Raw genomic sequence first — 16,134 nt, 5'->3', positions numbered from 1 at the left:
TAACACCCCACTACATCTCTATGCCCTGCCATGGGCATGGATGAGTCCTTTTCTGTACCCCTTACTTTGCAGCTGCCATCCAGATACCAGGACCACTGTCGGAATCTTCTACCTCTGCTCTCTGCCTTGGCTTGGCTCCTTCAATCTACATTCCCTCTGCTTACAGAGCGATCTTTTTACAATGCAAACCTGACCCTGTCATCCCTACCTCCAATATCCACTTATACCCACTCCCAAATGGAATAAAACCCAGTGTTCTGGCTTGGGTTTACAAAAGAACTATTCATGACCTGGCTTGGCTGTCCCCTACTTCTTCGGTCCCTTATCTACCTAAGACCTCACACTTTATGCCCCAATGTTATCAAGTTTGGGGGAAGTCCCTGGATGCATCACACACTTTTGGTGCCTCCCTGCCTTTGCTCAGGGTCTCATGCTCACATTAAGAATTTGGAGCTATCTGTGCATATGCATGTGCGTGCACACACACCCCTTATTCCTAGTTTTGTCCCGAATGTTAACAACACTGTCCTCTCTGTCCTGTATCTCTGCGCTCTGTATAATGGAGAAATCGAGAGAATGAAGAAAGAAAAGGGGGAGACATGGAGACATGGATAGACTTAGGAGCAATTGGGGGAAGTGAAGGGAAGAACAAGAGTGTCCAGAACTCTTCCTTCCTCCCCTCAGACTCCCGCTAAGCCCCTGAGAAAGAAATGCCTGTAGCATGGAAGTGTCTGATGACTGCGCCGCGCTTACAAACCCAGAGCATTTGGGTTTGCTGTCCCACAGGGCTACATGAAATACTCCGCTCTCTTCTACGGCTACTACAACGACCAGAGGACCATCGGGTGGCTGAGGTACAGACTGCCCATGGCTTACTTTATGGTGGGGGTCAGCGTGTTCGGCTATAGCCTGATGATTGTCATTAGATCGTAAGTATGACCGTCTTCTTTACAGGTTTTTCATTTTCTTCATACAGACATCCTACTCCCACGGCCACTCTGTGCCCACTTACCTTCTTGTGGGGGATTTAGACAGAAAAAAAAAATAAAGCAAAGGCAGATTGTTGTATGTGGTATAAAAGACAAACAGAGTAATGTGGGAAGTTCTGTGAAATGGGATAGAAACTCCTTTAGATGAGGCTGAGAACTGCCAGCCATGCTGAAAGTCTGGGGCACAGCATTTTAGACAAAAGAGGAGCATGTGCAAAGGCCCTGAGGTAGGAAGGAGCCTAGTGAATTCCAGGAACTGCCAAAAGGCCACTGTGGTTGTATGGTACTGAGTAAGGTAAGACTGGAGAAGTGTGCAAGACCTGTTTTTGCTTTCCCCAGAGCTCAGCTTTTTCTAAAAAACTCTTCTGTTCCTCTCTTCCTCTAGCTTGCATGTGGGAATCCAGCCTGGTACTTACCATAATACTAGAGGCCCAGCGCATGATTAAATGGTGCACATGTAGGGTCCCCTAGGCCTAGCCTGCCATCAGGGCCATGTCCGCTGCCCTGCGACACCCCGACGCTCTGTAGACGCTGCTGGCACCCGCGTCGCTCCCAGCTCACGCCCTTCCCCTGTGTGCTGCCCCCCCCGCCCCCCCCTGCCTCGCCCCGGGCCTTGTGCGCCCCCGCCACTCCCCCCACAGTGGGAGCACCTCCACTCACCACCTGGGGACCCATGCCACACTCCCCCGCTCCTGCCCACCAGGCACCCATCCCCCGCGCCCTCTTCGATGCAAGCCGGGAGTCCCAGCCCGCGACAGGTGCTCCATGCACCTCCTGGTGACCGGTGGCTTGGTTGTGACACTATTACAGCATCATACAGGCCTTTTATGATATAGATAAACAGTAAGCCTAAATGAACGTATGGTGTCCACATTGGCCCCAACTCTACCTGTCTCAATGGTCAGAAGTGGACTTGGTTCTTAATTATGTCTGTGGTTCTTAATTCATACTTTCTAAAGAACATTTTGACCCATCCCATGAACTTCCTTCTTCTTAGGGGACCCCAATCAGTAAAGGCTGGTGCAGGGTGGGGTCACAGTCGCCTACGCACACCTGACCACCAGGGCTCACCACCCTTCGGCAGGGCCACAAAGGGTCACTTCTCCCAGAAGAGCAGGGGTAGCTGAGTCTGAGAAGAGGAGTAGCGAACTCTCCAAGCCTGGTTAGAATCCTAAAGGGAAACGCCGCCGTTCATGAGAGCCTGCCCAGCATACAACAGTGACCATGAGGAGATATGTGGCTGCCCAGCTCTATCAAGCAACAGGGAGGAAAAACACACAAAAAAACAAGGAGACAGGCTTGGGTTTATTCTTAGCCTCATGTGGTTACGTTTTTCCCTGCAATTATCCCAGATAAGTATAAGGATTTGAAATGTTTCCCTGATGAACCATAAAGCTAACTAAGCCGACCAAGCCCCTAAAATAGCAAATCCCAAAAACCAACACATAGAATTAGAGAGAGTGCACCCTCACCCCCCACACCCTCTCCCCCCTCACACACACACTGTGTCTGATAGAGTTCCTGCTCTGAATTTTTCGATTCCCACAGAGCTGACCTCCAGAGAGACTCTACAAAGAGCGGTGGGATGAAATACGTAGGTAACAAGGCAGGTCCAAGGTGCTTTAAGAAAAGGATGTCTGTGTTACCTGGGTGCAGTACCAACTGTCTCAGGCTTATTGGATTTTACATCAGAAAAAATACATTTTCTATTGAAGAAAATAGATACGTTAGAAGAGGCCGTTTCTCTGTGAGAACAGAGTTCTAAAACATGTGCAGGCAAATCAAGGCATAGGAAATCAGACATTGGGGCAAAAAGCATGGTTAAGTGTCCTGCAGGCTTCTAATTACACAACTGACACCACAGATGCTCACAGGGGACTCTGAATTTGAAGGGAAAGTGCCCCCATCAAATCTTTCTTGGCCCAAGTACCTGCATGGTTCATTCCCTCCATCCGATGTCGGCTACCTGTGCCCATGAATGGCTCAGGCCAAGGTTCCCACGGGCTGGCCCAGTACAGACAGGGCAGATATAACAACAGTGCTGTGCACCCTACAGGATGGCCAGCAACACCCAGGGCGGCACCGGCGAAGGGGAGAGTGATAACTTCACATTCAGCTTCAAGATGTTCACCAGCTGGGACTACCTGATCGGCAATTCAGAGACGGCTGACAACAAATATGTGTCCATCACCACCAGCTTCAAGGTAGCCGCCCCGGGCAGTTCCCACTTCCTAGGGCAGCGGTTCTCAACCTGTGGGTCGTGACCCCTTTGGGGGTCGAACGACCCTTTCACAGGGGTCGCCTAAGACCATCGGAAAACACATATATAATTACATATTTTTTTGTGATTAATCACTATGCTTTAATTATGTTCAATTTGTAACAATGAAAATACGCTAAAAGTATAAAATATTGCTGAAAGAGATTTGAAAACTCTAAATAAATGGAGAGATACACCATCCTCATGGATTAGGACAGGGGTCATCAAACTATGGCCCAGGGTTCAAATCCAGCTGCTGCATATTTTTCTAAATAAGATTTTATTGAAACAAAGCCATGCCCATATATTTATATCTTCTCTGTGGTTGCTTTCATGCTACAAAGCATAGCTGAACAGTTGGGAGAGAGACCACGTGGCCTGTAAAGCCCAAAGGATTTCCTATCTGGCTTTTTATTTTTAAAAAGTTTGGCCAGAACTTTTTTATAGAAAAAGCCAGCCTCTAGATTAGAAGACTTAATAATAGGAATCAATTTTAATCTATTTGATCTATAGATTTAAAACAATCCCAATCAGTTACTGGAATTTCTCTGATCCTTAGTATCTGGGATATGGATAATAATAGTAATTTCTCTATTGGTTTGTTGTTGAGATTAAGAGGGAAAATGCATGGGAAGTGTACACATCTGGTACATGGTAATTATTTAATAAATCTAAGCTTCTGTCATTGCGTGGACCAGAATAACAGTAACAGCAAAATGTGTTTTCTTTTCCTTTATTTTTAAAATGGTTTTATTGGTTTTAGAGAGAGGGGAAGGCAGAGGGAGGGAGAGAGAGGGAGAGAGGGAGAGAGGGAGAGAGGGAGAGGGAGAAAGAGAGAGAGAGAGAGAGAGAGAGAGAGAGAGAGAGAGAGAGAGAGAGAGAGAGAAACATCAATGTGAGAGAAACATCAACTGATTGCCTCTTATACGCACCTCGACTAGGGACTGAACCCCACACTGGGCATGTGCCCTGACTGGGAATTGAACTGGCAATCCTTTGGTGCTCCCGATGAAGCTCAATCAACTGACCCACACTGGCCAGGGTTTTCTTAAAGGAAAGAACTAATTCTCCATAGGGCAACAGTGCTTAATATCACCGCTCTATATTACTTCACTTATAGAAATCCAGAAAGGAGTCATCCCAGGAACCCAACCATGGTTCCTATTGGCTCCTGGCCCTCCATTATTCACATCTCATTTTCACACATTAAGGAATCAATAGTGGATGAACAAGAAAGTAACAAAGAAGAAAATATTCACCTGACAAGATTTCTCCGTGTCCTGGCCAACTTCCTCATCATCTGCTGTTTGTGTGGGAGCGGGTACCTCATTTACTTTGTGGTGAAGCGATCCCAGGAATTCTCCAAAATGCAGAATGTCAGCTGGTATGAAAGGAATGAGGTAAGGAGGGCATCTCTATGGAAGTGAATATTAGGGGCAAATACTGAAATTACACTGGTTCCTACGCCGTTCAGCTAAAGACTTGATCTAGAAAGTGAAATTGCATCTCTTTCTAGTCTAGTAGTGCAAACATCTTGAACAAAGGGTCACCCATTAGGCTTCTGTAGCTAGATAAAACTGGGTTTAATTAGCATGTCAGTCAGGATAGCTTTTAAACACAGTTGTTAAAAAGGTGATCCTTTCCTCACAGCTCTATAGTGCCATATGTCATAAATCAAGTGTTTATTAATACATGGCTAGGTTTCTGGGCTCCCTTTTCCATTCCATTGATCTATTTGTCTAATTCTGCACTAATAACACACTCATAAACCACAGCTTTATAGCATGTCTTGATATCTGGTAGAATGGTTTTCTCATGGAGATCCACAATAAAACACATTAAAGTTTTATTGTGATTATATTGAATCCATAAATCTCTTTTGGAAATTTGATATCTGTGGTAGTTGGCAAATGGTTACAAATTCTTCCCATCCTTGTATGCACATTTCTTTGCAATGTGCTTTTCTAGCTCCTCCCACAAAGAGGTGGCATCTTTTTCCCCATCCCTTGAATCCAGTTGGGTTTGGCCATGTGACTTGCTTTAGCCAATGGGATCGTAGCTACTATATACAAGCAAACTTGAAAAGTGCTTGTGAATTGGAACTTGCTCTCTTGGGAATCCTGAGACCTCCATGATTTAAACAATTCCAGCCCAGCTGGTGTTGCTCAGTGGTTGAGCATCTACCTATGAACCAGGAGGTCACGGTTTGATTCCAGGTCAGGGCACATGCCCGGATTGTGGGCTTGATCCCCAGTAGAGGGCATGCAGGAGGGCAGCCAATCAGTGATTCTCTCTCATCATTAATGTTTCTCTCTCCTCTCCCTTCCTCTCTCTGAAATCAATAAAAACATTTTATTTTTTTTTTTAATTGCTTAAAGTATTACAAAGGGTATTACATATGTATCCATTTTATCCCCCCGCCCTAGACAGTCCCCTAGCCTCCCCTATCACCCAGTGTCTTATGTCCATTGGTTATGCTTATATGCATGCATACAAGTCCTTTAGTTGATCTCTTACCCCACTACCTCCTGCCCCCCAACCCTCCCCGGCCTTCCCGCTGCAGTTTGAAAATCTGTTTGAGGCAGCTCTGCCTCTGTATCTATTATTGTTCAAAAGTTTATAATGGTCTCTATTGTCCATGAATGAGTGAGATCATGTGGTATTTTTCCTTTACTGACTGGCTTATTTCACTTAGCATAATGCTCTCCAGTTCCATCCATGAAGTTGCAAATGGTAAGAGTTCCTTCCTTTTTACAGCAGCATAGTATTCCATCGTGTAGATGTACCACAGTTTTCTAATCCATTCATCTACTGATGGGCACTTAGGCTGTTTCCAGATCTTAGCTATGGTGAATTGTGCTGCTATGAACATAGGGGTGCATATATCCTTTCTGAATGGTGTTTCTGGTTTCTTGGGATATATTCCTAGAAGTGGGATCACAGGGTCAAATGGGAGTTCCATTTTCAGTTTTTTAAGGAAACTCCATACTGTCTTCCATAGTGGTTGCACCAGTCTGCATTCCCACCAGCAGTGCACAAGTGTTCCTTTTTCTCCACAACCTCTCCAGCACTTGTCGTTTGTTGATTTGTTGATGATAGCCAGTCTGACAGGTGTGAGATGGTACCTCATTGCTGTTTTGATTTGCATCTCTCGGATGATTAGTGACTTTGAGCATGTTTTCATATGTCTCTTGGCTTTCTGAATGTCCTCTTTTGAAAGGTGTCTATTTAGGTCCTTTGCCCATTTTTTGATTGGATTGTTTATCTTCCTTTTGTTAAGTTGTATGAGTTCCCTATAAATTTTGGAGATTAGGCCCTTATCAGATATGTCATTGGCAAATATGTTTTCCCACACAGTGGGTTTTCTCGTTGTTTTGTTGATGGTTTCTTTTGCTGTGCAGAAGCTTTTTATTTTGATGTAGTCCCATTTGTTCATTTTTTCTTTAGTTTCAAGTGCCCTAGGAGCTGTATCAGTGAAGAAATTGCTTCGGCATATGTCTGAAATTTTCTTGCCTTTGGATTCTTCTAGAATTTTTATGGTATCCTGTCGTACATTTAAGTCCTTTATCCATTTTGAGTTTATTTTTGTATATGGTGTAAGTTGGTGGTCTAGTTTCATTTTCTTGCATATATCTGTCCAATTTTCCCAACACCATTTATTGAAGAGACTATCTTGGCTCCATTGTATGTTCTTGCCTCCTTTGTCAAATATTAATTGAGCATATTGGTTCGGGCCGATTTCTGGGCTCTCTATTCTATTCCATTGATCTATATGCCTATTCTTGTGCCAGTACCAGGCAGTTTTGAGAACAGTGGCTTTGTAATACAACTTGATATCTGGTATTGAGATCCCACCTACTTTGTTCTTTTTCAGGATTGCTGCAGCTATTCGGGGTCTTTTTTTATTCCAGATGAATTTTTGGAAAGTTCGTCCTAGATCTCTGAAGTATGCTGTTGGTATTTTAATGGGAAGTGCGTTGAATTTATAGATTGCTTTGGGTAGTATGGACATTTTAATGATGTTGATTCTACCAATCCATGAACACGGTATGTTCTTCCATCTGTTTATGTCTTCCTCTATGTCTTTTTTCAACGTCCTGTAGTTTTCTGAGTAGAGGTCTTTTACCTCTTTAGTTAAGTTTATTCCTAGGTAGCTTAATTTTTTTGGTGCAATGGTAAACGGGATTGTTTTTATAATCTCTCTTTCTGAAAGTTCACTATTGGTGTATAGAAATGCCTCAGATTTCTTGGGGTTAATTTTGTATCCTGCTACATTGCCAAATTCATGTATTAAGTCTAGTAGCTTTTTGATGGAATCTCTAGGGTTTTGTATGTATAATATCATGTCGTCTGCAAATAAAGACAGTTTTACTTCCTCTTTTCCAATTTGGATGCCTTTTATTTCTTCTTCTTGCCGAATTGCAATGGCTAACACTTCCAGTACTATGTTGAACAGGAGTGGTGAGAGGGGGCATCCCTGTCTTGTTCCTGTTCTTAGGGGAAATGGTGTTAGTTTTTGTCCGTTGAGTATGATGTTGGCTGTGGGCCTGTCATATATGGCTTTTATTATGTTGAGGTATGATCCTTCTACTCCCACCTTGCTGAGAGTTTTTATCAAAAATGGGTGTTGAATTTTGTCAAATGCTTTTTCTGCATCAATTGATATGACCATGTGGTTTTTTTCTTTCAATTTGTTTATGTGATGTATCACGTTTATTGATTTGCGGATATTGTACCATCCTTGCATCCCTGGGATAAATCCTACTTGGTCATGGTGTATGATCTTTCTGATGTACTGCTGGATCCGATTTGCTAAGATTTTGTTGAGGATTTTGGCATCTATGTTCATGAGGGATATTGGCCTGTAATTCTCTTTCATTGTGTTGTCTTTACCTGGTTTTGGTATTAGGGTGATGCTGGCTTCATAGAATGAGCTTGGAAGTGTTCCTTCCTCTTGAATTTTTTGTAGTAGTCTGAGGAGGATATGTTTTAGTTCTTCCTTGAATGTTTGGTAAAACTCCCCTGTGAAGCCGTCTGGTCCTGGGCTTTTGTTTGATGGAAGCTTTTTGATGACTGCTTCAATTTCTTCCATAGTTATTGGCCTGTTGAGGTTTTTAGATTCTTCCTGATTGAGTTTTGGAATGCTGTATTTTTCTAGGAATTTGTCCATTTCCTCCAGGTTGTCTAGTTTGTTGGAGTAGAGCTGTCCATAGTATTTTTTAACAATCATTTGTATTTCTGTGGGGTCTGTTGTTATTTCGCCTCTATCGTTTCTGATTTTATTTATTTGGGTCCTCTCTCTCTGCTTCTTGGTGAGTCTGGCTAGAGGTTTATCAATCTTGTTTATCCTTTCAAAGAACCAGCTCTTGGTTTCATTGATTTTCTGTATTGTTTTTTTGGTCTCTATGTCATTTATTTCTGCTCTAATCTTTATTATCTCCTTCCTTCTGCTCACTCTGGGGTTTTCTTGTTGCTCTCTTTCTAATTCTTTGAGTTGTAGAGTTAGATGATTTACTACCATTTTTTCTTGTTTTTTGAGATAGGCCTGTAGAGCTATAAACTTCCCTCTCAGGACTGCTTTCAATGTGTCCCATAGGTTTTGGATTGTTGTGTTTTCATTGTCATTAGTTTCCAGGATGTTTTTAATTTCTTCTTTGATCTCATTGGTAACCCAATCAATATTTAATAGCATGCTATTCAGCTTCCAGGTGTTTGAGTATTTTGGGTTGTTTTTATTGTAGTTTATTTCTAATATTATGCCATCGTGGTCTGCGAAGACGCTTTTTATGATTTCAATCTTCTTGAATTTGGGGATACTTTGCTTGTGACCCAGTATGTGGTCTATTTTTGAATATGTCCCATGAGCACCTGAGAAGAACGTATATTCTCTGGCTTTGGGGTGAAGTGTTCTGAAGATGTCTATTAAGTCCATCTGATCTAGTGAGTCATTTAGGATTGCTATATCTTTGCTGGTTGTTTGTCTATAGGACTTATCCAGTGCTGTCAATGGTGTATTAAAGTCCCCTACTATGATTGTATTGTTGTCGATCTCTCCTTTGATATTTTCCAGGAGTTTTTTTATGAATTTGGGTGCTCCTACATTGGGTGCATATATGTTTACCAGGGTTATATCTTCTTGTTGTATTGATCCCTTTAGTATTATGAAGTGGCCTTCCTTATCTCTTGTTAAGGCCTTCACTTTGAGGTCTATTTTGTCCGATATAAGTATTGCTACCCCAGCTTTCTTTTCCTTTCCATTTGCCTGAAAGATATTTTTCCATCCTTTCACTTTCAGTCTGTGTGAGTCCCTTCTAATGAGGTGGGTTTCTTGTAGACAGCAGATGTATGGGTCATTTTTTTTATCCATTCAGCCACTCGATGTCTTTTGGTTGGAGCATTTAGTCCGTTTACGTTTAAAGTTATTATTGAAAGGTACTTGTTTCTAGCCATTTCTTTTTTTGTGTGGCTGTTTTCTTTCTGAGCTTTTTATTTCTTATTTTTATATCAGTCCCTTTAGCATTCCTTGCAATGCTGGCTTGGTGGTGACAAACTCCCTTAGCCTTTTTTTGTCTGTGAAGCTTCTTATTTCCCCTTCAAGTTTGAATGATAGCCTTGCTGGATAGAGTATTCTTGGATTCAGTCCTTTGCTTTGCATCACTTTGTAAATTTCAGTCCATTCTTTTCTTGCCTGATGTGTTTCTGTTGAGAAGTCATTTGATAATCTAATGGGAGATCCCTTGTATGTAACTTTCCGTCTCTCTCTTGCAGCCTGTAAGATTCTCTCTTTGTCCTGAACATTTGCCATGGTGATTATGATGTGTCTTGGTGTGGGTCTTTTCGGGTTCACCTTGTTTGGGACTCTCTGGGCTTGTGTGACTTTTTTCTTCCCCACCTCAGGAAAGTTTTCTGATATTATTTCTTCGAGTAGGTTTTCTAATCCTTGTTCATCCTTCTGTTGTTCTGGTACTCCTATTATTCGTATGTTGTTTCGTTTCATGTTGTCCCAAAGCTCCCTTAGGCTCTCCTCCTGTCTTTTAATTTTTTTCTCCAATTGCAGTACATTTTGGGTGTGTTTTGCTTCCTTATCTTCTAATTCACTTATTCGGTCCTCCGCTTCTCCTAGTCTACTGTTGATACTTTCAATGGAGTTTTTCATTGCAGCTATATCACTCTTCATTTCCTCTTGGGTCTTACTTAGGTTGTTGATTTTTTCATCTGTTTCTTCTAGCTTCTTCCATATGTTATCGATTTTTTCATCTGTTTCTTCTAGCTTCTTCCATATGTTATCGATTTTTTCATCTGTTTCTTCTTGCTTCTTGAAGAGGTTGTCGATTTTTTCCTCCATCCGGTTTATGCACTCTAGGATCCTTATTCTGAATTCTTTATCTGTCATGTTGCATGCCTCTGTATTACTTAGCTGCTTTTCTGGAGAGTCCTCCTTCTCTTTCCTTTGGGGGTTTCTTTGTCTACCCATGTTTGATCTCACTGACATATCTAGACGTTGAGTTGTTCAGTGGTTGCTCCCTTGGTGGCAGTGACTCCTTGGTCTGTGGTTGCTCTTCGGGCGGTTGCGGTAGCAGCTGCTCTTCAGTTGTCAGCAGCTCCTCTGGTGGGTGCTGTTCACAGCTGTGGTGGCTCTTCTGGCTGGTGGGGCGAGGTTTCACGTACAGCTGCTGTTCCTCAGCAGAGGATGTGGTGCTCAGGAGGTTGCTGTTGCTTGGATCTGCTGCGTTGATTTAAAGGCACAAAATACAACACAACAAGGCACCACGTACCCGGCGCTATACACAAATATATTTACGATATTAATAACCCCAATTAAAGGTGACCACCTGAATTAAGAGAATTAGGGGATAAGGAAGAAGGAAGAGAAAAAGATAAAAGAGAGAAAGGAAAAGAAAAGTAGGGACCAAAAAAAGGGAGTGCAAAAATGAAATTGGGAAAAAGGAAGGGGGAAAACAAAAGCGAGAAAAGAAAAGAAAAAAAAAAAGAGCAAAAAGAGAGAATGAAGTGGAAGAGGGGAAGAGACTTTTTATATGAGGAGAATACTCCTATAGAACAGCCATTAATCCCAACAAATTCCAGCAACAGCTCCCTGGATATGAATGCAAACTAGAAACAACCAATAATATAACGATGAAAATAGAATGGTGAACACTAATCCCAAAATAAAATAAAGAAAAAATAAAATGGCACTTTAAAAAATGGTAAAATGGTAGCAGTAATAATACTGGTTAAAAATAAGAAGGTAGTAATTAAAAGGGTAAAATCAGGTGATGGAAAAAGAAGAAAAAAAAAAAAAAGAACAGAAAAAAAAATTTTAAAAAAAATTGGTTTCTTAGTTAAAAAGTGAAAAAAGAAAAAAAAATTGCAGTAGTGAAGGTCCTTCGTTTCTTCTATTCTTCAGTGTGGCTCGCCTTAGACCTTCCAGGTATTCAGGAAAGTGTTGAGATTCCCTGCGATATACTGTTCCTCTGTGTTGTAAACCACAGTCCTTATTTTAAAGCATGCCGCATTTATTTCCCAGACTGCCTTATTTTGTGTTTAGCAAAGAGTCAGTTTGTGGGTCAGCCTCTGGGTGGCAGTGTTCTGGGGTTGGCCTCTGAGGCTATAGGGCCTCTCTGTCCAGTCAAAACATTTTCTTTTAAATTAACAATAAATAAGTCCAGACTAGCCTACTGAATAATGAGACATGGCCCAGTTATCTCGACACCCCAGGTGATAGCCAGTCAACCACCAGACATGTGAATGAAGCCAACAACCATCAGCTGACCATAGATTCATGAATGAATCCAGGTGAGACAGCAGAACCATCTAGCTAAGCTCAGAATCATAAGCTTCCTGTCCTCCAGTCTCCTGAAATGATGTCAGCTATCACGGTGACTCTTACCTAGTTCACAGCTTTACAGAACCCAAAGCAGTGTCCCCTAGGTTAACTCATTTACTTCTCAAAAAAGGTTTGCTCTTTTTTTTTAATCAATACTAATAAGCAACAATCATGATGGCAACCAGTTGCAGAGCAATTCTGATGTGTGGGACACATGCTAACTGCTCAGGGCATGTTGGTGCCTTCACCAGGGTCACACAGCAAGTTGTGGAGACCCCAGGGCATCTCCAGAGGCAGAGGAGGTGACAACAAGGAGAAGGAGATGCAGGGCCCTCAGGGTGCAGAGATTGTGGCCAACCAAGTGATGTTGATGAGGCAAGTAACCCAGGCTTTGCTGATCTCTCAGGTTGAAATTGTGATGTCCCTGCTTGGGATGTTTTGTCCCCCCCTGTTTGAAACGATCGCTGCCCTGGAGAACTACCACCCACGCATTGGGCTGAAGTGGCAGCTGGGACGTATCTTTGCACTCTTCCTGGGGAATCTCTACACGTTCCTCTTGGCCCTGATGGATGACGTCCACCTCAAGGTAAAGACCACAAACTCCCCCCAGTCCCTGGTGCCCACCAAATTTCCTTGTTTAGATATTATACTCTCCTGATGCATGCGTCATATCAGTTAAGTAAATTTTGGAAAGCTCAGAAAAATAAAATGAACAACAAATATCCCAGAATATGACCCAAGACAACCACCATTAACCATTTTGCTGCAGTTCTTTGCTGTCTTTTTCTTAGGTTGTCTTTTTTCACATCTTGTACATGTCAATTGGTACTCAATATTTTATCTGCAGCCTTTCCCATATGGTTTCATAGCTGCCATAAGTGTTTACCAGCCAAGTAAGTGTCCGCTGAGATGATATGTCATAATTGACTTAACCTTTCATCACTGCTCACCGAATGGCTATGGAGCCCTCTGCGTCAGGTCCTCAGGGAACAGCAGAGAGTGGAACACAGTCCTGTTCCAAGGGCGTTCACACTCTGGGCCAGGAGACAGACTCATCCATTACAGCATGCTGCAGGGTATGCTTCACTGAGGCAAGCCCAGGGCAGCACTGCAGTGCATAGGAGGGACTCCAGCACCCCCTGAGGAATCCTGGCAGAGACTGGAAAAAGCAGGGGGAAGAGCTGGTGCAAATAGAGAGCCGCAGGAAGGCTGAACAGAGTGGAGGGGGAGAAGTGAAAAATGAAACCTGGGAAGGCCCAGGTGGTGAGGCTCCTCCTCTTTTCCCTCCCTCCTCATGGTGGAGCGGCATGAATTTTTTCCTGAGGTTAACAGGGAAGCGATAAGAAGGTTCTAAGCATGGAAGTAATTGAATCTGGCCCTTGCCCATCGCTCCATCCTCATCTCTGGCTTCCCTCCTACTCCAGAAGACTGCACCACCCTCCTAAACCTCACATTTCCTCCTCAGAGCAAACTTCTCTCTCTCCACCCTTCTCCCCATGTTTGACTAGTTGACTAATCCTCCCTGAGGTTTAGGCTCAGATCTCTTTGCCTCCCCAGGAAGTCTTCTCTGGCTGCCATTGTCTGATGTGAACTTTCTTGATCCTCAGAGAAAATTTTCCATAGCTCTTATCACTCTACTAGAGGCCTGGTGCACAAATTCTTGAACCAGTGGGGTCCCTCGCCCTGGCCCGTGGGATTGGGCTGAAAGCAGCTCTCCGACATCCCCCAAAGGGTCCTGGATTGCGAGAGGGTGCAGGCCAGGCTGAGGGACCCCACCGGTGCACAATCGGGGCCAGGGAGGGATGCAGGAGGTTGGCCAGCTGGGGAGGGACTGCAGGAGGGCTCCAGGGTTTGTCCGGCCCATCTTGCTCAGTCCCGATCAGCTGGACCCCAGCAGCAAGCTAACTTACCAGTCAGAGCGTCTGCCCCCTGGTGGTCAGTGCATGTCATAGCGAGCAGTTGAGTGGCCTTAGCATATCATTAGCATATTACACTTTGATTGGTTGAACGGATGACCAGATGACTGGACACTTAGCATATTAGGCTTTTATTATATAGGACTAGTGGCCCAGTGTACAAAATTCATGCACAGGGTGGATGTCCCTCAGCCAGGCCTGTACCTTCTCCAATCTGGGACCCCTCGGGGGATGTCCGACTGCTGGTTTAGGCCCAATCCCACCAGCAGTCAGACATCCCTCTCGCAATCCGGGACTACTGGCTCCTAACCACTCACCTGCCTGCCTGCTTGCGCCCAACTGCCCCCCCCACCAGCCTGATCACCCCCAACTGCCCTCCCCTCCTGGCCTGATCGCCTCTAACTGCCTCTGCCTCAGCCCCGCCATCATGGCTTTGTCCAGAAGGACGTCCAGAAGGTCTCCCAGTCTAATTAGCACATTACCCTTTTATTAGTATAGATTCTATAACTGTTTGTTCATCTCTGTCACTTACGAGACTGTGAACTTTCTGAGGAATGCTCCATCTCTGGTTCACTTCTGTGTCGCCACTGCCTCATATGTCCAGAATAGACCCTGAATCAATTATTCTCAAAAGAAGAATGAATGATTGGATGGATGGGTGGATGGATGGATGGATGGAAGATAACTTCATGGAAAAGACCCAAGGACTTTGGTCAATTGCCCCCTTCTTCTGTTTAGATTTGGGGGGACTCCATTGAGGGGTAGGGCAGATATGAGGTGGTAAGATTGTGGCATGTGCTGGCTTTAGCTGTTGTTCCTGTGGAAACAGTTGGGCCATCCCTGGTTCCTTCCAACCCCGCATCTCCATCTTCTGTTCCAGCTTTCTAATGAAGAGAAAATAAAGAACATCACTCACTGGACTCTGTTTAACTATTACAACTCCTCGGGTTGGAACGAGAGTGTCCCCCGGCCACCCCTGCACCCTGCTGACGTGCCGCGCGGCTCTTGCTGGGAGACAGCCGTGGGCATTGTGAGTAGCTGTGCTCTCTTGAAAAGTCATCCCTGAAAAAAAAAAAAAAAAAAAAGAAAAGTCATCCCTGTCCTCAATTGTTTTTATTCTTTTCTTGATGTTTCCATTTTTAAGCCACCAAAATGTCCAGCGAGTATTTCTTAGGAAAGTTCTACTTTTTCACTTTCCCATTTTTTCAATATCCATATATTTCTCTATATGCTTCATTCATTAATCTAATTTTTTACTTTATTTAGAGTTTTACTGTAGATTTCACTGCAAGGTTCTCCAGCTGGAGAACAAAGACTCCTAAAAATTGGATTCAGGAATTGTGTGTATGTGCATCTGTGCACTTTTCTGTAAAGAGATTTAATGGTTTTTATTAGAGACTCAAAAATTAACAACTGCCATTTCCCTTTATCCACTTTTACCACCATTTCTGTAACTTGCACAGGGCAGACTTTAAAGCCTAGTGTTCTTGGCCTTCATACGCAGAACTTAAAATATTCACAAGTCACACAGGTCAGCTTCCTTCTCTTCCTCAATTCCATCTCTCTGCATGGGGTTTCTCTTCATCAGCCACCCCACTGAGATGCAGAGTGTATTACCTTTCCATGGGTCCCCTGAAGAATCCACTCACATAGAGCATCAAACAACCATGTTATTAACTGAGGGTGATGATGTACAATGAAAGAGGGAATTACATCACACATTCCATTGAATACTGCCTACAAGTTCACCACCTGCAAATCCCGCAGGGAAAAAGATCTGTTCTTGCCCATGGAGGTCCTGAAGGCCTTTTCTTCCCACCTCCTTCATGGAGAGCTCAGACTCACCATCTCTTCCTCCTCCAGTCCAGATTCCCATGTTCTTCAAATCTTCCTCGTCTTCAAGGTGTAGAGCCACTGAGCTTCCCCAGCTCCTGCATTCAACTCATCACACTATGTAACAGAGAAAGAATCTTCAAGTCAATAAAACCAATCCTCTTTAGAAGGCCATACAGAGTTCGTTACCTACATGATTCTTTTTAAATATTCTGCTATATAGTCTCTCATTTCCTGCCCCACATCCTTGGGGGGAGTCTCTCTTGCCCTCCTCCCTCAATGCCCATCACTGTTCCCATCAGTAATAAA

The 16,134-nt window shown here is 43.5% G+C and overlaps 1 protein-coding gene across 1 annotated transcript in view; it reads left to right on the top strand.

The window, feature by feature from the left end:
- Positions 1-16,134, top strand: part of TMC2 (transmembrane channel like 2) — a 55,749-nt gene that overhangs the window by 21,407 nt on the left and 18,208 nt on the right. The window contains exons 8-12 of the mRNA XM_059707498.1: positions 787-929; positions 3,046-3,193; positions 4,461-4,649; positions 12,483-12,662; positions 14,873-15,022. Of these exons, the coding sequence (XP_059563481.1) occupies positions 787-929; positions 3,046-3,193; positions 4,461-4,649; positions 12,483-12,662; positions 14,873-15,022 (810 nt within the window). The remainder of the gene's footprint in view (positions 1-786; positions 930-3,045; positions 3,194-4,460; positions 4,650-12,482; positions 12,663-14,872; positions 15,023-16,134) is intronic.

Source organism: Myotis daubentonii, chromosome 8, assembly GCF_963259705.1.
Source record: "Myotis daubentonii chromosome 8, mMyoDau2.1, whole genome shotgun sequence".
Classification (NCBI taxonomy): domain Eukaryota; kingdom Metazoa; phylum Chordata; class Mammalia; order Chiroptera; family Vespertilionidae; genus Myotis; species Myotis daubentonii.
This window is presented reverse-complemented; position numbering and strand designations above follow the sequence as displayed.